The following is a 20,620-nucleotide window of genomic DNA, read 5'->3' as shown; positions in this document are numbered from 1 at the left end:
AAGTGATATACTGCTAGTTCAAAGTTAGAAACATAGAAACATAGAAGATTGTCGGCAGAAAAAGACCACTGGGTCCATCTAGTCTGCCCTTTTAGTATTTTCTTTCTTATTATCTTAGGATAGATGTATGTTTATCCCAGGCGTGTTTAAATTATGTTATTGTAGATTTACCAACCACCTCTGCTGGAAGTTTGTTCCAGGTATCTACTACTCTTTCAGTAAAATAATATTTTCTCACATTGCTTCTGATCTTTCCCCCAACTAACCTCTCACTGTGTCCTCTTGTTCTTGAGCTCACTTTTTTACTAAAAACACTCCCCGCTTGAACCTTTTTATTCCTTTAACATACTTAAAGGTTTCAATCATGTCCCCCCTTACCCTTCTTTCCTCCAGACTATACAGATTCAAATCATTAAGTCTTCCCTGATATGGTTTATGCCTCACACCCTCCACCATTTTTGTAGCCCGTCTTTGGACCTGTTCTATTTTAACAATGTCCTTTTTTAGATGTGGTCTCCAGAACTGGACACAGTATTCCAGATGTGGCCTCACCAGAGCTCTATACAGCGGGATCACAATCTCCTTCTTCCTACTGGTTATACCTCTAGCTATACACCCCAGCATACGATTTGCTTTCCCCACCGCCTGGTTGCACTGGTGACTCATTTTAAGGCTGTCATAAAACACTACCCCTAAATCCTTCTCTTCTGAAGTCTTTTCCAACACAGTACTGCCAATGTGATACTCTGATAGAGAATTCCTCCTCCCCAAGTGCATTATTTTACATTTGGAAACGTTGAACTTCAATTTCCACTGTTTGGACCACTTATGGACACTTTTGTGTCGTCAGTAAACAGACAAAAACTTTACCTACCAAACCTTCTCCTATGTCACTTACAGACATATTAAAAAGAATAGGACCCAGAACAGACCCTTGTGGCACACCACTTGTAACCAGTCTCTGCTCGGAATATACACCATTAACAACAACCCTCTGATTTCTATCCTTCAGCCAACCACAAATCCACTGAACTATCCAGGGATTAAGTACAATTTTCTCCAACTTCTCTATCAGCTCTTTATGGGGAATTGTATCAAAAGCTTTTCTGAAGTCCAGAAGTGGTCAATATCCACAGCACCACCTTCATCCAGCACTTTTGTGGCATAATCAAAGAAATCAATGAGATTAGTCTGACATGATCGGCCCTCATTATAGCCATGCTGGTTTGGATCCAACAAATTGTTGATTCTTAGGTGATCCATTGTCTTCTTTTTTAGAAGAGTTTCCATCATTTTTACTACTACAGATGTTAAGCTCACTGGCCTGTAGTTACTGGGCTCTTCTCTACTCCCCTTCTTGTGGATTGGTATAACATTGGCCATTCTCCAATCATCGGGGACATCTCCTGTTAACAGGGATTGGTTATACAGATCTGTCAGGGGGGCAACAATCACAGATCCGAGTTCTTTAAGAACCCTGGGATGGACGCCATCTGGACCCATCGCCTCATCCAGCTTTAAGCAGGCAAGTTCCTCTGCAACTTCAGCCTCTGAAAATACTGGAGCTGAACCCATATAACTGGAGGCAATGCTGTGTCCAACCATCCTGTGATTGTGAAGGCCTCCTTCTGAAAACACTGAGCAGAAGTAACTATTCAAATAGTCAGCGACCGCCTTATCTCCATCAATAAACGTATTCTCCCCATTACTTATTTTAGTAATGCTGCAGCCATTCTTCTTCTTTCTGTCACTTATATATCTGAAGGTTTTATTCCCCTCCTTAACAGATGTTGCCATTTCTTCTTCTTTTGAGGCTTTAGCAGCATTTATAATCTGCTTTGCCTCCTTCTGTATACTTTTATACGTCTCTCTGTCAGCTTCATTCCCAGTCGCCTTATACTTCCTATACACTGCCTTTTTCCCTTTACAATGGCCTTAACCTCTCTAGTAAACCATAATGGATTCTTCTTCCTTTTACTTTTGCTAACTTCTCGTACATAGTCTAGTTACCTTTAATATGGCATTTTTTAATTCTGCCCACTGAGTGCTCGCTCCCGATGTTTTATCCCACCCTCTTAATTCTTTATCTAAACACTCCCCATTTTCTTAAAATCTGTCTTCCTAAAATCCAGTACTCTTGAGTATGGGATTGGACGCAATCAGTTTGTACGTCAAACCATAGACACTGGTGGTCACTAGAACCTAAATTTTCTTCCACTCTAACTTCAGAAACCCGATCCCCATTAGTAAATACTAAATCTACAATGTTCTCTCCTCTCACAAGCTGTTTTAGTTGCACAAATAATTGTATCATATATTGTATTGTTCACACTATAGGCTGTATTATTTCAAAATGACAGAGATGCTGCTGATAGAAGACAGGTTGTCTGAAACCTAATTCCCACCAGCCAGGCTTAAAGATTAACTACCATTAAAAATAACTTTTGACAGGTCACCAGGCATGTTAAGAGTCATTGCTCACACCAGGCCTCACTGCTGAAACCTGCTGTGATCAGGAGATATAGCTAGGGAGAGAGCGCAGTGGCCATGCCATTGACTACCCAGTCACGCGCTAATTCCGACTATATAGACATTGTCTTAATTAGCCAATCAGAAGATATAGCTGGAAAGTGGATTGCATGGCCACTGTGCTCTCTTCCTGGCTATATTTCCTGATCACTGTAGGTCTCAGCAGTGAGACCCACTGTAAGCAATAACGTTTGACATGTCTTATACCATGTCAAAAGTTATTTTTAATGGCAGGTATGACAGCTATGAGATGGCATTGCCAATAAAGCCCAGCTGGGTGGGATTAGGGCAACAACATTTTATCGGCAGCATTTCCTCATTAGTATAATGTGCAAGTAAGGAATATACCTTTTTATTATCATAATAACACTCCTAACACTAAGTTTGGAAACTATGACAGGACGCTGTTCCTGTAGCAGGTTTGGGGTAAATCTTTATGACAGGTTCCAATGTTTTTTGTCACAGTTTCCCAGCTTTCTATCATTACTATTCCATACTATTTTGTGTTGCTTTTAGCTGTTCATGTGGTATACTATCAAAGGATTTAGAGGGTTTGTCCCCAGAACTAAAACAGAGAAGAAAAATTGAGTACATGCCCCTGTTAACATAACTTTACAATGTTACTAAATTTAGAATATGTTACCAAAAACTGTGTAATTGATCTAAAATGATAAAAAGAAATGACATACTCAGTAGTGTGATCAAACACAATTTTAATGAAATATTTCTCAATTTTAAACTGACAGTGTACTCAAAACAAAATCTACATATTGCTACTTAAAAGTCGCAAAGCTTATAATGTCATACATTTTCATACAGCAAAATCTGGCTTTACAGTTAAGATGCAAACAAAAGCTACATTACACATACATTACAAAATGATATAAATATGTACACACACACACAGAGCTATGAGTGATAATAGAATGCTGTTATAGTATGTTAGTGACGACAATACATTATACAAGGACTACAGATCTGGTTACTTTGCATACACTTGAACCTGCATATTCCTTCCCCTGTAAAGTGTGACAGTTTTTCTCCTTTCTTTAAGACTGTTCATGTAAGGCACACAACCTGATAAAGGCACTGGCTCTGAAAGGGGAGTGGGTTATTTATTCCGATATTTCTCCACCTGCTCTTCAGTTTGCATTGCAAATGTTATCCTTTTAATAACTTACTATAATAAGCATGGTTAAAATTAAACATGATCTTGTTTTTTCCCCCTACAAACATACAGCCAGTTCTGGTGTCATGAACATATTAAACATGGGTACTCAATAACATAAGAAACAATGAAGCAGAAAGGCAATTTGTGCAATTGATTTTTCTTTGAAACATGATCTTTGCTATGTGCACACGCTTAGAAGGTGACTTACAGTAACTTTAATGCACAGGCTCAAACATGTACCAGCTCTGGAGGGGAATCACCTGGTGGTCCTATGTAATCCTGGCTCAGACGTCATAATAATAGCACAGACACATCAGGAAGGTGAATGGGAATACTAGGCAGTGCTGGATCACTAGGTACACAGTTGTGTGACAAATAGGTAAATTATTATATATTTCTTTGCATTTTCATGTTGTTTGTGTGAAAGTCAATGGCAGATTTAAGCCAGATATAGTTTGGATAAGAGAGACATTCACACTAGCAGAAAAGTGGTAGGCTATGTTTACACAACGTAACTTTTATGTAAAGAATGGATGCTGATTGCAATGGAATCAGCGTCCGTTTTTCACTGCAGGGGAGGCATTGCATTGAAGTTAATGCACTGCCACCCGCTGTGGTCACACAGCATTATGTGAACGCCCGTTCTTCAGAACAGGCGTTAAAATAATGTACCTGCCTATTATTTCTGAATGCCTGTTCAATGAATAGTGTCCGGAAATAATAGGCAATCACATAATGCAATGTGCGGCAGCGGCGGCCGCCGCACTTTACATTGAAAGAAATGGCTAATTGATTTGCGTGCACACCTGACGATGCCCACAAATCAATCGTAAAAAAAAAGGCGTTCCTGCAGCCGATACAGAGGTATCGGCTGCAGGAAGCCGCTAAATGCAGTCCGTGGCTATGCAAAGGACACTGTTAAATGTAGTGTGAACATACAGTAGCCGTAGAGTGCAATATAGATTATCCTGCATCAATAACCTACAGTATATGATAGTTTGGAATAGTTGATGGTCATTATCCATATTTTATATGGTCATTTTTGTAACATTTTGTTTTTTTTTCAAATGAATTTTTATTGTACATCATGCTTTTATCGAATTAGGAATAAATAGTACTAAATTTATGATGGTTACGCCCATGGTTTTTTGTGTGTATAATTCTTTTAATTGTAGTCCGGATTTTCAGATGTTGTTTTTCAGAAGTAGTAAACATATAGCTGTAGAAGTCTGAATTGAAAAATAACTAACATAACATAATAACTAGAGATGAGCGAACCGGGTTCGAGTTCGAGTCGATCCAAACCCAAACGTTTGTCATTTGATTAGCGGGGGCTGCTGAACTTGGATAAAGCTCTAAGGTTGTCTGGAAAACATGGATACAGCCAGTGACTATATCCATGATTTCCACATAGCCTTAGGGTTTTATCCAACTTGAGCAGCCACCGCTAATCAAATGCCGAAAGTTTGGGTTCGGATCGACTCGAGCATGCTCCAGGTTCGCTCTTCTCTAATAATAACATTTATTTCTATTTTTGTCAGGTTTTTAAAAAAGCCATTAGAAAGCACTATATGCCAGCTATTGTTGATGTTATAGATAGTGTCTACCAGAAGAAAGGTTTGGTTATCATTTATGTTTGTATATTATGTTTATTTTCCACTCTCCACATCCACCTGGTACATGCTTAGCGTGCAGGCTCAGAGACCATTTCCATTGCTGATGAATGAAAAAGTGTCTCTTTGGCTGGTTACTATTCCAGAGTAATACTGGACAGATTATAAATAACAGTTAAGATTCAGCTGGTAGGTGCATACATTTCTGCTTCATCGTCTACAAAATAAAAGCATTAACACAATTTTATCTCCCAGATTGAGAGCTAGTATTGGGCGTCTATATAGTAAGATTGACAAGAGGTATAATGGCGATACATCAATGCCAGCTTAGGCTTGTACTGTACCTTTGTCAGTTTAAAAATAAAGTTCACCATTATGTTTCCTTGAAAGAATAGTTTAGACAGCAGGTAGTCTATGATGTACCAATGAAGTTACATTGAATACAATGTTCACGTGATATAAAATGAACATTTTACAAAGAGAGGACAATATGATCCCTTACACGCTGCCATAATTCAAAGCTAGGGAAAGCAAGTGAGTATTAAATTACTAAGAATTGATATAAGAAGTTAAATAAACCCAAAAATTAGACTGGGATAATAGCATTATATTATACATATATAGGAAATTACAAGTCAGCTACATTGTATTAAGAAAGGCAACCTGCCCATGCGGTGAGGCTTATGACTGCACAGAAAACATTGTTCAGGCTTAACAGCACACCTGGATTGTCATTATCTCATGTATAGCAAGAATGCTGAGTGTGCGTGATCAGAGAATGTGCTTGCTGACTGATGGTGGATGGAGAGAGTCTGGCAGGATGGAATGACACTTTCATCTTATTCACTATTAGACAGCCAGTTGCTAGAATCCACATTCAGCATAAAAATGATGAAATGTTACTAGGACAGCTTCTATATACCCAACACCTAGCAGATGGATGTGTGCTCACTTATGGCTGCCCTAGACTAATTCCAATGTGTGCATCTGCTCTATGTACAAACCATATACAGGCTGCCAGGAGCCCTTGTTTTAATACTGCCTCTACATTATTGATTATTCATGAAGTTACTTCAAGGCAGGTGTCAAGATATTAAAACTGTAAGCAATAAACATTGGAAATCTATTGGAGAATGAGTTATCAATTGCTGTTCAGTCCATTGATAGATTTTTTTTTTTTACAGAGGACAGCAGTAGAAGCAAATACTTCTGCATGTGCCTTATATTTTAAATGCCTTCTGCATACAGGATTTCAAAAGATGGAATGATGGTTTATTACATGAATACCTGCACAAAATAACATTACACTAGCCCTTGTGTGTTTAGACTGGACAACCCCTTTCTAGTTCCCCTGTAGTGCATGTATATAAAAATACATGCAGATCCGATTAGTGGGCCCTCTAAATTTCACAGGTGATTTGTTTCTTTAGCAGGCCATTAATGAATATGAGCATTTCTATTGTGATCCTGCTGGGTGTAACCCCGGTGGTTTATTAAGGGGAACCCAAGCGATCATCTGTTATCAGGGAGACCGGCTTTTTAAAAGAAGGATGCCTAAAACAGAGAATTATTTAAACATGCAAAGGGGTGCTGGGAAATAAAAGTTTACAATGTATGTATAGTTCATGAAGATATTGTTATCGAGATAATGACCAGGATAATGCCTGAACATGATGACTATCTTGCATGTGTGACAAGAAAGCCATATACTTCATAATAACCAATGTGGGCAGCTTTATTAAGCTGTCCTCCAAAAATATACATCAATATAAATTCAAATTATATTGGCAGTTTAGCAGCACAATTGACTAATCTTTAGCTACAGTATATAAAATGTAACAAAATAAAGAATACTCTGATACTGAAATCACTGAAAGATAAATAACTCTTAAGTTAACAGACACTGATGTGAGCAAGCCGCCAAGATTCCGGTCCCTCAAGAATGTCGTAAACACACGCTACAACCTCAGACAGGGAGTGCCAGCCAAGTGAGAGCCAATTTGAATTGTGTTCATGGTAGGGGTATGATGCTCTTGCATCAGTAGACGGAACGAGAACTGAATTTTTTCTCGCTACTAAATTATTAAAATTGCCACTTAAACTGGAATTACATTTTCAAAGGATGAATATGCCAGTTCATGTTACCCTCTTAGACCTAAACTGAAAAACCCTTCATCCTGAGAACAGATTTGGTAGTTGATCTTGTTTGTGTAGGTACACAAAAGACACAAGATAGCTGTTGGGTGAACAAACATCTGTCCGTCTGCAATCCTAACCCCCCATCCCTTCCCCCATTTATATGGAAGTAGGGGAGAAAAGCCTTTTTCACTATAGATCTACCAGTGTGTTTTTGTCAATGGGCAACTTCTATTATGAAACCTTCTTCAGCCCTACACCTTGCTAGAAAACATACTCTTAAAGTGTACCTGTCATGATGGCCTTTTGTCGGAACAGTGGTAATTTTCTCTCCTAATCCAGAATTTCAGGTCTCCTTGCATACAAACATGCAATGAGACTTCAATGGGGGTTGAACGCACTAGGGCCTTGCTGCATGTTCGAATCCATGAAGGCTTAAACTTCTGGATAAAGAGAGGAAATCACAGCTGATCCAGCAGCTGATCGTCAAGACAGGTACACTTCAAAACAAAAGGGAGTTTGAACTGATATTGACTTTAAATAAAGATTTATCAGTTTACGCAGACCAATATGCTTAAAAATACACAAATGATCTCACATCTTTTATGGCCTCTTAATGTGTTACATAGCCAGCTTACCATGGAGCGCAACCTGGGTACACCTCAAAAACTTAACATCCAGCCAATGACAAGTTAAGTGGATGGAAACGAACCACTAGATATACCTTCACACCAACACAGTCAAAGGATTAATATTCATTGTGGCACAAATGGGGATAAGCACCAGTGTGTGGGTTGTGGTTACAGATTTATCAATATGTAAGACCTGCAGAAAGCTACAATCAAAATGATTACTAACATTCCCTATCTTTTCTGTCTTTCTCTTAACAGTAAAAACTAAAAACACACTGATCTGGACCAACAGTATTTACACTTAAGTTTCATACCTTCTCGACACACCACGTTCATTACAATATAGAAAATTAAAAAACGAAAAAAACAAAAGTTACAATAAAAAACAAATGTAATACACTTAATGAATCGTTGGAACAATCAAAAGCAATAAAACGCTGAGATGTACACGGGTAGGAAGCAGCATTTCTTCTACACAGCTAAAACAAGGTCCATTACATTTCTAGTTTGCTATACTTACAATGCCAACACCATCACAACATTAGTACATGCTTGTTAGGGGCTGTGTGGTACATAAAGTTATAGTGCTCTCTTCACTACTGCATGCCAACCTGTCTCTTCAGAACCATGGGAACATTGGCTACTACATAGTACAGAGATTGCATGCACAAACATTGAATCAACAGCCCCGTTCTTACCTGTGGTTATCGTTAGTATAACATAAAAATACAACAAGGATACTTTACGTGGTGTTTGGTCATGCACACGTAAATCTGTGTCAATCTATTGTTTATTTAATCAGATAGATCACACAACACCTTTTTAGAATGAACCATTGGTGGTTTTCAAGTTCTCCATAGTACACAGAAAAGAATACAATATAGGTAACCAGTACACACTTCTATAAGCTGCTGGTTTACCCAGTTCTAGGAGTAACAATAAATGAAATGTACACGGTCAGCTTATCCAAGTACGTCTTCTAGTTACTCATCCTTATTGCTTTGTTTTCATTTTTGGTTAATTCTCTCTTGCAGGTGAATACATTCTATTCGTATAAGAGATGGAGTTAGGCTGAAAATATAGTAATATCGTTCTAGTGAATGCTAATGTCAACTAGTTTGACTTCAGAATTCCATAAATGAAAGCTATTTAGACCCTACTACTAAGAAGGTCACAACTAAAGACTTATAACAAAAATATGTTTCTTTTCTTAAAAAAATATATATGTTTACTAGTTTTAGAAATAAAAAATAGTATGCTTCAGAGTAAAATAAGTAAGGGCTTCTATTAGGACAGGACTCTAAAAGGGACAAGATATTAGACGTAATTGTTGTCTCTAACTTCGAAGGGTCAACGCATAGAGACAACTATTGTCTGCATATCTGGTCTGCCCCATTGCACAATTGTTTTTCTACATGTTACAAATATGAAAACAGAAGAAAACACAGTACAGCAAACTTAACAACATTACACTAGGGTACAAAGTTTGCAGCAAACCAGAACAACCAATCAGCAGTAGCATTGACCTGTCTAGTGCAAGCCTGGCAAAAAATAAAAAATACCAGGACTGTATTTGATTGGTCAATACGGTTTAGTTCCACTTTTTCTTCTTCATACAATGCCGTTAAATGAGCTATATTATTTTTTCATTAACATTTATTTCAGAACTTGTTGTGACCTAGTTTGCGTTAATCCTTAGAAACCACATGAATACATACAGTTCACTTTTAGGACATGTATACCGTATGTGTACTGTGGAGCATAGAATTAAGTTATTTCAAAAAACTAATCTTCAAGGCTTGCATGCACTGAGATCTATAGGCATAACACAGAGTACAAGCCTTTAAATGTACTGTACCGTAGTTTACAGGAACATACAAATTGCACTATTAGACATTTTATTTAAAGAGGCACTATCATGACTAAGCATGTCAATATAAGGTTAGGTTGTAAAAACAAGGTTTCCTTTAAGGTGTTTCCGGCCTAGCCAACAAACTAGGGTTCTAAATGGAGGCCTACCTTTAATCATTTTGTAATCAAACAACCACTTTAAAGGGCTTCCATGAAGGGACATAGAAACAAATAACTACAAAAATAACTACAACTGAGAGAAAGGTCAAATGGGTGGGACTTTACGTTTGCCTTAAAGACACAGAATGATTCTACGTTAGGGTTGTGAGGAGAGAAAAGTCTTACAGTGAAACAAGAAGACATTTTTTAACATATTTCATTAGGATTCAGGACAATATGATTAAAGGAACCTGTCATCACTTTCAAGCTGGCTGAACCATGAGCCATTTGAGTATTCCCCGGTGGCTTCTGCCTGTCCTTCCAGCCTTGATTGATAGCTTTTTGCCTATACCCAGAGACAGATCTATCAATTATAGGCAGTGGGACCCCCCCCACACCCTCATGTTTCAGGCAGCATTAAAGTGATAACAGGTTTCCTGAGGACCAGTTTTGTAATGATACATGATACATTGTTGGCTTACTTATTAAGTTTCCCTTTTTATTGGAAGCACCAACCTCAATGGTTTCTACAATATGTCCAGCACACCAACGGCATCTGACTTTCCAATATCTTTTGTTCCATTTTCTTAACTTCCATCTAATGAATTTATGTGCAATTACATGAAGATCCCTTGCTGCTCAGTTTTATCAATAATTCATTAGAAGTGAGATACTAAATATCCCATACAAGATCTTGAAGATTCACCTTGACAGTAAAATCACTATTTGTGCATTGGTAATCTGTTTAAAATTGGTAGGTGCTATATTTTCTCACTAAAACCCTTAACTAAGATCAGTCATTTACACTGCTTTATGATAGTGCCCCTTTAATGCATAAAGTGCAGTTATAGTATGTATAGCTAGCTAGCTATTCTCAGACAGAACCATTACATCTGGATCTGTATTACAATGTATTGCATTTCAGTTGCAACATTCGGTTATTTAGCAACTTAAAGTAACAGTAGTTCTAACCAAGCAAATATAAAGCAGAAATGTCATTTTTATAGCATAATATAAGCTGGAATTACATTTTTTCATATGAAAGTAAGTGAGCTAGAGAGCCTTATCATTGTTTGGTTGCCAGATCACATTCGCTTAGCCAAAATATAAACTGGTCCCACATGCAGCATAGTATTCCTCACCCTTACCATAGAGACAGAAGCGTAACTTCAAGATAAGGGGCCTCAATGGAAAGTCTGTAACAGGGACTGCAACTATAATGCATCCTTTTTTTTTTAGTACTGATCTCCTCATATAGGAAAAAGAGACCTAACAGGCACCCTCAGGCTCCAGGGCCTGGGGGCAACTATACCCTCTGCAAGCCTTATAGTTACATCCCTGCTGAGAGACAGGCAAAAAGGTAACTGTCTAATTGTGCCACAAGCATGGGTAGCCCACAGAATAAGAAGCATTAGCAGGAGCCAAGTTATGATCTTATTATTATCAGACCAACTGTTATGTGTGCTCAGCAAGACACTGTATACTTTATTCCATGCTACTGTTCAAAATCCAGGCTGTGGAACAAACCCAGTAGTATTAGTAATGTACTGTCTATGCCCTGAATAGTGCCAAATTTCTATTTACTCATTTATTGGAAATTCTAACTAGTTAGGCACGAGGTGCTAAGAGATGACTAAGATGGCAGTATATTCCAGAGAATCAACTTAATACTACAGAATTCTACATGAACACAAAGATGTGTCACTGTTGATTCTCTCTTCTCATCTATGACTGCCAAACGGTACTGAAAATAATATTACTATAAAGAAGCTTGGAAGCCACATTTAACCTATATGGTTCACTATAAATACTGGGAAGATCTTTAAAATAAGTTAGAAATTCTAGTACAAGACAAAATATAGTAATTTAAATGGTGGTCGGTAAACCAATAATCAGGCAACCAAACACAATACATGGAGGCAACAATGCAATGTTGGGTGAGACAGTAACTTTGCAAAAAAAAAAAAAACTTTGTAAGCATGTAATGGTCAGAATGGTGGGAAGCATAGCTCAAAATCCAAAGAACTTTAATAAATAAATCCTCTATAGAAAAGAAACAACTCTAGAATGAAGAAATAAACCTCCTTTGGCAGTTAAAGCTGATATGACAGTTGGTCCTTTAGCCATACAGATCTGTCCCTTTTTGTGGTGATCATACTAGACGAATGCCCTCAAAGATGATCACTTGTTTCCCAGGTAGGCTCCTAAAGTGATGCAGGCTCCGATAACAGCAATACTTAGGATGGTTTTGATGGAGGGCCACATTGGGTCAAATGGAGGTCGAACACTGTTGCCGTATAGTTCAACGAAAGTCTCCTAAAAGATAAGCATATGACAATAAATTATTACAAAGAACCATATGAATGTATTAATAATCCATAAATATAATCAGCACAGGGGAATGCTATGCCCTTGAGCTTCTGTTAAGAGGGTGGGGTCAGTTGGGTATAGACCTTTATAAGCCTATAATCTACTAAAAGCTGTATCAGATGGCCATCTCCTAGATCAGTGGTCATTTACAAAGCATACTTCACTGCTTGATAATCATGCAGCCAGGGCCTTAAAACTTTTTATAAACTGCTGAACGTTCCAGACAGACTTGTCCTGGCAGTGAAAGCTTGCTCAGCCAATCATTGGCTGCAGCACTGCCTTGTCTCAGTCAGTGATTGGCTGAGGGGACTGTGACTGCTGGGACAAGTCCGTCCCTTCACAACCAAAGGGGCGAAGCATTCATGTTTAGGCTGTACTGTCCTTTTGTTTCAGTGATTGGTGGAGTATTTGTACCTAGACCTCCACCTTTAACCTTTCGACGTGTAATAGTTACAGGTGAGCCCTTTCGATACAAATTTAGAGGGGTATTAACAATTTAGACATTAATAGCATGTCCACACGCTGTATTTCACTCTATGTTTTTCCAATATGCCATATGCACATACCCTACATCAATAATTCTTAACCCTTTACAGCTAAAATTCTGCATTCTGATGTATGAAACCTTTACTCCAGATAGTTGTTCCACTTAATTAGATAATCTGCAGGAGACAAGTCAGCTGTGATTGGGGCCTTCATAACCTCACTCACATAATATATATTGTACATTGTTGTAGGGTTTTGGTGCAGAATTGAATCTTTTATGTAGAGAAGTAAAATGTAGGTTCTTCACCTACAGCATCTAAGTACAAACAGTTGCTTCAGTTATTAAGGTGTCTCAAATGAAATATATATTTTTTTATTTTCACAGCAACATCATTTAGTTTAATCAATATAAAATCAATCAAACTGATTTACTAGACTTCAAAGCAATCATCAATAAGTAATTGTGGTGTAGTGATACTATTGTCTGTTTTCACCCAGTGGAACAATAAAACCACGCATACACAGCGAATAATTCAAATTTGTATGTATGATCTATCCAATGTGCTAATAAATACTTCTACCATTCATTACTAACTTTGCTCAGACGTTTAACCCCTTAGTGACCGCCATGCTGCCTTTTCACGGCGGCCACTAATGGGCTTTATTCCGATGCGTACACCTTTTAACGGCGGACGCATCAGAATAAATTGCCGCCCTGCGGCTGCAGAGCGGGGGATCAGCGGTCAGTGTGACAGCTGATCCCCCCCTGTAACTGTCCGGAGTTGAGAATTCTCTGCTCCGATTAGTTTAACCCGTTAAATGCCGCTGTCAAAGCATGACAGCGGCATCTAACGGGTTCCGCTCGGCGCCGCGGGTATACTGAACTGATCAGAAGCCCCGCGGCGAAGTCCGGCACCCGATGGTCTCCATGGTGATCTCGGGGTCCTAATGAAGGCCCCCGGGCTCACCATGGATATGCCTCTGCTCGGCCATACAGAGGTATGGCTGAGCAGATGCCTGTCTGAAAGTGTACACAATACACTGCATTACATCGGTAATGCAGTGTATTGTATCAGTGATCAATGATTACTGATCAGTGATCAATGATTACTGATCAGTGATCAATGATCACTGATCAGTAGTACACTAGTGTACAGTAATGTACACTAGTGTAAAAGTGAAAAAAAATGTGCGCCAAACACACACAATACCCCCCCAGCCCTCCCCCCATAATAAAAATGCATTACATTCCCCATACACAATAAAAAGTTACACAAAAAAGATCAAAAACACAAATCCTATACATATTTGATATCTTTACGTCCGTAACGACCCAATCTATAAAACAATATCAATAATTATACCGCACGACACAAGTTGTAAAAATTTAATTAAAAAAGCAATACCAGAATAGCTGTATTTTATTAATACACTTTAGAAAATATGTCATAAAAGAGATCAAAAAGTCATATACTTATAAAACTTGGTATCAATAGAAATTACAGATCTTTTGCAAAAAATAAGCCCCAAACCAGCTCTGTAGCGCAAAAGATAAGAACGCTATGGATCTTGCAATGTGGCGACAGTTTTTGTAGATTTTTGCTAGGAAGATAGTTTCTATTGCGCCAAAGTGATAATAGTTAAAAAAAAACCTACACAAATGTGGTATCGCCGTAACCGTAGTGACCCAGAGAATATATGTATTATGTTATTAGTGACCGCCGATACAGATTTTTACGGCGATCACTAATAGGCTCTATTCTGCTGCCATCAGCTCTTTATGGCGATGGCACAGAATAGTGCAGCAGCGCCGGTAAGGCCCGCAGCCCCCTCCTCTCAGCTATCAGAGGTAGCTGAGAGGTTGGGGCAGAGTGTGGGCTCAGTGCAGTCCGCTCACCGGCGTTCACCGCTATTACCAGTATAACGGCGGCAAACCGATAATGGGCATTGCCACCACAGCTGAACGCTTTCATCTCTTCTCACAGTGAATCCACGGAAACATGTCCCCCCCCTGTCCCAAGAATTAACCCTAGTGACCTGGTCACTGACCCTCCCCTCCCTGGGCGGCCATCTGATCAAAGATGGCCGCCGCCATTAGTGTGAACAGACTCTGTTCACAGTGATGGATTCCTAAAAATGATCAATGCTCCATTCTCTCCACCACCGGAGGTGACGGAGAGCATAGGGCAATGATCGGGGACCACCCGGTGTGGTCCCAGTACAAGTGATCAGCGGTATATACTATATACCGCTGATCGCTTGTTCTAAATGGTGCCAGCACTTTTTTACCCCTGTTACCAAAGTCAAGTGCCCTAGATTGCTCGTAATCACCCCAGATTACCTGTAACCACCCCAGATTGCCTGTCACCACCCCAGATTGCCTGTAACCACCCCAGATTACCTGTAACCACCCCAGATTGCCTGTCACCAACCCAGATTGCCTGTAACCGCCCCAGATTACCTGTAACCACCCCAGATTGCCTGTAACCACCCCAGATTGCCTGTAACTACCCCAGATTGCCCGTAATCTCTCCTGATTACCCGTAACCCCCCAGATTGCCCGTATCATCGCAGACAGCCCGTAACCATCCCAGATTGCCACAAACTGCGCGTAGCTACCCCTAATTGCCTGTAACCACCCCAGATTGCCCTTCACCTCCCCAGATTGCCCGTCACCTCCCCAGATTGCCTGTCAACCTCCCCAGATTGCCCGTCACCACCCCAGATTACCCGTTGCCACCTCAGATAGCCAGTGAACACCACCAGATTGCCCGTCACCAACCCAGATAGCCAGTGAACACCACCAGATTGCCTGTGACCACCCCAGATAGCCAGTGAACACCCCCAAATTGCCCATCACCACCCCAGATAGCCAGTAAACACCCCCAGATTGCCCGTAACCACCCCAGATTGCCCGTAACCACCCCAGATTGCCCGTATCCACCCCAGATTGGCACAGACTGCTCGTAACCACACCAGATTGCCTGTCGCCACCCCAGATAGCCAGTAAACACCCCGAGATTGTCCATTACCACCCCAGATAGCCAGTAAACACCCACATATTGCCTGTAACTAGAATGACACTCCTTCTCTTCTGAGGCATGCTGTGTGCCCATACAGTGGTTTATGCCCACATATGGGGTACCATTGTACTCAGGAGAAGCTCCGTTACAAATGTTAGGGTGGTTTTTCTCCCCTGTTCCTAGTGAAATTGAGAAATTTCAAACTAAACAAACATGTTATTGGAAAAATTAAATTTTTTTTCATTTTTACGGTCTAGTTTTGAATACTTTCCTCCAATACCTGTGGGGTCAAAATGCTCACCACACCCCAAGAGGAATTCTTTGAGGGGTGCACTTTCCCAAATGGGGTGACTTTTGGGGGGGTTCTATTCTGCAGACATTACAGGGGCACTGCAAACGCACCTGGCGCTCAGAAACTTCTTTAGAAAAATCTGCACTGAAAATGCTAATTGGCGCTCCTTCCCTTCTGAGCCCGGCTGTGTGCCCATACAGTGGTAAATGCTCACGTATAGGGGAATCATTGTACTCAGGAGAACCTGCGTTACATATATTGGGGTGAGTTTTTTCCCCTGTTCCTCGTGAAATTGAGAAATTTCTAACTAAACAAACATATTATTGGAAAAATTCTATTTTTTCATTTTTACAGTCTTCTTTTGAATACTTTCCTCCAATACCTGTGGGGTCAAAATGGTCACTACACCCCAAGATGAATTCTTTGAGGGGTTTACTTTCCAAAATGGGCTGACTTTTGGGGGAGTTCTATTCTGTAGACATTACAGGGGCTCTGCAAACGCACCTGGCGCTCAGAAACTTCTTCAGAAAAATCATGCACTGAAAATGCTAATTGGCGCTCCCTTCCTTCTGAGCCCCGCTGTGTGCCCATACAGTGGTTTATGCCCACATATGGGGTACCATTCTACTCAGGAGAACCTGCATTACATATATTGGGGTGATTTTTCTCCTCTGTTCCTCGTGAAATTGAGAAATTTCTAACTAAACAAACATATTATTAAAAAAATCCTATTTTTTCATTTTTACTGTCTTCTTTTGAATACTTTCTTCTAATACCTGTGGGGTCAAAATGGTCACCATACCCCAAGATGAATTCTTTAAAGGGGTGTACTTTCCAAAATGGGGTGACTTTTGGGGGAGTTCTATTCTGCAGACATTACAGGGGCTCTGCCAACGCACCTGGCACTCAGAAACTTCTTCAGCAAAATCTGAACTTGAAATGCTAATAGGCGCTCCTTCCCTTCTGAGCCCTATTGTCTGCCCATACAGTGGTTTATGCCCACATATGGGGTACCGTTGTACTCAGGAGAACCTGCGTTACAAAATTTAGGGTGCATTTTCTCTCATATTTATTATGAAAATGAGATACTTTAATCTTAACAAATATATTATTGGAAAATTTCTATTTCCATTTTTTTTACGACCTAATTGTGAATACTTTCCTGCAGCCCCTATAGGGTTAAAATGCTCATTATACCCCTAGATTAATTCCTTAGGGTGTGTAGTTTCCAAAATGGGGTCATTTAGGGTGCCTTCACACTTACCGGATCCACAGCGGATCTCACCTCTGCGGATTCGAAGCGAGAACCGCTGCGGATCAGGTATCAATTCACCCCTATGATAGCACATATTCGCAGCGGGATTAACATCCCGCTGTGAATATGTGCTTTAACTCCCTGGTGCCCGCAGCCCGGGTATCCCCCATCCCCGACGGCGGCACATCCCCCCCATCCCGGCCACATCCCCCCATCAGCCCCTCTCCGGCCCGCCGCTGCGAGCATACATTACCTGCTCGGCTGCGCGGCTGCAGTGAGGCTCCCGGCTCCGGTCCCGCTCAGCTGAGCGGGCTGGGGGTGGGCTGATGGGGGGATGTGGCCGGGATGGGAGGGATGCGCGGGGGATGCGACGGCGGGGCTGCGGGCACCAGGGAGTTAAAGCACATATTCACAGCGGGATGTCAATCCTGCTGCAAATATGTGCTATCATAGGGGTGAATTGATACCGGATCCGCAGCGGTTCTCGCTTCGAATCCGCAGAAGTGAGATCAGCTGTGGATCCGGTAGGTGTGAAGGCATCCTTATGGGGGTTTGAAGTATACAAGCCTCCTAAACACACTTAAAAAAAGAACTGGTCCCTAAAAAAAATAGTTTGGGAAATTTCATGAAAAATTGGTAATTTGCTGATACATTTCTAAGCCCCGTAACACCCAAGAAAAGTAAAATATGTTTACGAAATTATGCCAGAATAAAGAGGACATATTGGTAATGTGACCTAGAAACTAATTTATGTGATATTACTTTTTTTAGAAGCAGAGAATTTCAAAGTTTGTAAAGTGCAAATTTTTCATATTTTTATGTTTGTTACAAAAAACACAAAAGATAGTGACCAAATTTTGCCACTTATATAAAGTACCATATATTACAAAAAAACGATCTCAGAATTGCTAGCATACGTTAAAGCATCACTGAGCTATAAGCACATAAAGTGAGACAGGTCAGATTTTGAAAAATGAGCCTGGTCATTAAGGTCCAAATAGGCTTGGTCCCTAAGGGGTTAAAGGGGTAGTGCGGCGCTAAAAAATTCTTCACAGAATAACACACATTACAAAAGTTATACAACTTTGTAATGTATGTTATGCCTGTGAATCGCCCCCTCCCAATCGTCCCACCACCCCGCCCGTGTACCTGGAAGTGTGTGGTGCATTATACATTACCTGATCCATGTCAATCGCGGCTGAGCACAGTTGTGAAGCGGCGGAGGGGGGGGCGGCGGCAGGGATTCGGCTGTCCGTCCGAAGATGACGTTTGGCATAAAATGGCGGACGGCTCTCGACACGGATCAGGTAATGTATAATGCACCACACACTTCCGGGTACACGGGCGGGGATGGTGGGACACGGGAAGGGGGCGATTCACAGACATAACATACATTACAAAGTTGTATAACTTTGTAATGTGTGTTATTCTGTGAATAATTTTTTAGCCCTTTAAGGTTTGGGGTGCTTGTATATAATAATAACACAAAATAATATTTGGTGTACAATACAAAAACCAAACATGGTATAAAGTGAAACTGGCTCAGTTGCCCCCTAGCAACCAATCAGATTCCACCTTTCTTTTTCCAAAGATTATGTGAGGAATGAAAGGTGGGATCTGATTGGTTCCTAGGGGCAACTGAGACAGTTTCACTTTACACCATGTTTCATAAATCTCCCCGGACTCATAACCCTATTACACATACTGTCCCCCTACTTTTAGACAATATATATCTCAAAGGCACTCAATGTAAAAAACGGCAAGGTTGCTTACTCACTGAGTCTATGTACACACATATGTTTCTCACAATGTATTGAACAACAGACGTTGTCCAGTGCCAAATACCGTCCGTTCTTTATACAAAGTGGAAAAATAGCCTAAAATGTACTTTTCATTAATATTTATTACGTACAAAAGAGATGTCACCGTTATGTTATAATTAAACCATTATCACTATATTTTAACTACGTTAGGTTTTAGCTTTAGCAGCCTAAATCCTGACATTACCAGCAGGGGGCGCAATATAACTGTCTTAGCTTAAAGACAAATGAAAGAAAAGGCTAAAAGTATGCTACAGTATGTTGGTATATGAAGCAGAAAGGCATATAAAAATCTTAGTCTTACTAGGCTACATATGAAGAGCTGTGCATATGACTTGTGGCACAATGCCCTAAGAATCTGCTTTGATCCAGTACAAACAACATCATATATTTTATCCTATACACTGAAATCATGATTAACATGCATAAATATTAATCACTATAGCATAAGGTATTATTAATATTCTATATGTTGTTTAGGGAAACAAATTCAAAAGAAGAAGAAAACTCTGGTAATTAAGTGATAGAGTATCCATGATGAACATAGCCTAAAGTAGAATTCATACATACATATGTTATTACATGCACTAATTCTACACACAAAATACATTGCTTGATTCTTCATCTGTTTGCAGTACGTGTATAAAGAGGTTGTCTCATTGTTAGCAACCCCCGTCTCAAAATGTGGCACAAGACAATGTTAGTGCTTTTTCAAGGGGAAGCTGCGGGGGGGCTGCCCGGGTGATCGCTGATCGTCCGGGCAGCCCATAGGATATAGCAGCGTCTGCTGCTGATGCTCCTTTTCAGTGGAGCGACGTCAGCAGATCGCTGCTATATCAGTCGCTTGTTTTTCAGCATGTTGAAAGACAAGAGACTGCAACGATCAGCCGACATGAACGATGTCAGCTGATTGTTGCACTCTATTCCACTGGACGATTATCGTCCGTAGCGGCCGATATCAGCTGATAATCGTTCCGTGGAATAGGGCCTTTAGCTGCAGCACCAGATATAGTCCAAGAATAAGAGTGCTACTAAAAAATGTTGCTAAAAATGCTGCTTTGGCCAATAATCGGCCTGTGTAAAAGTAACAGCAATCAGCTGAGGAGCGGGTAAATGACTGCTCCTTGGTTGATCACATCTTTTTTTGCAGGCTTTAAAATCTAGCACTATTAGTCGCACATTTTTCATGTGTGGCCAATAGAAATAGATTTACATGGCTGCACAAACAATACAGTTAATGTTAATGCAGTTAATTCAAACAGGCAGTCAATTTGCTGATTAGC

The 20,620-nt window shown here is 40.2% G+C and overlaps 1 protein-coding gene across 1 annotated transcript in view; it reads right to left on the bottom strand.

Annotated features, from left to right (window-relative positions):
* Positions 1-5,136: 5,136 nt before the first annotated feature.
* BCL2 (BCL2 apoptosis regulator) overlaps positions 5,137-20,620 on the bottom strand; it is a 155,838-nt gene continuing 140,354 nt past the window's right edge. The window contains exon 3 of the mRNA XM_069958118.1: positions 5,137-12,407. Coding sequence (XP_069814219.1) covers positions 12,273-12,407 — 135 coding nt within the window. The 3' untranslated portion in view covers positions 5,137-12,272. The remainder of the gene's footprint in view (positions 12,408-20,620) is intronic.

Source organism: Dendropsophus ebraccatus, chromosome 2, assembly GCF_027789765.1.
Source record: "Dendropsophus ebraccatus isolate aDenEbr1 chromosome 2, aDenEbr1.pat, whole genome shotgun sequence".
In the NCBI taxonomy this organism is placed as follows: Eukaryota; Metazoa; Chordata; class Amphibia; order Anura; family Hylidae; genus Dendropsophus; species Dendropsophus ebraccatus.
Note: the sequence above shows the minus strand (reverse complement) of the source record. Positions and strands in the feature narration are given on the sequence as shown.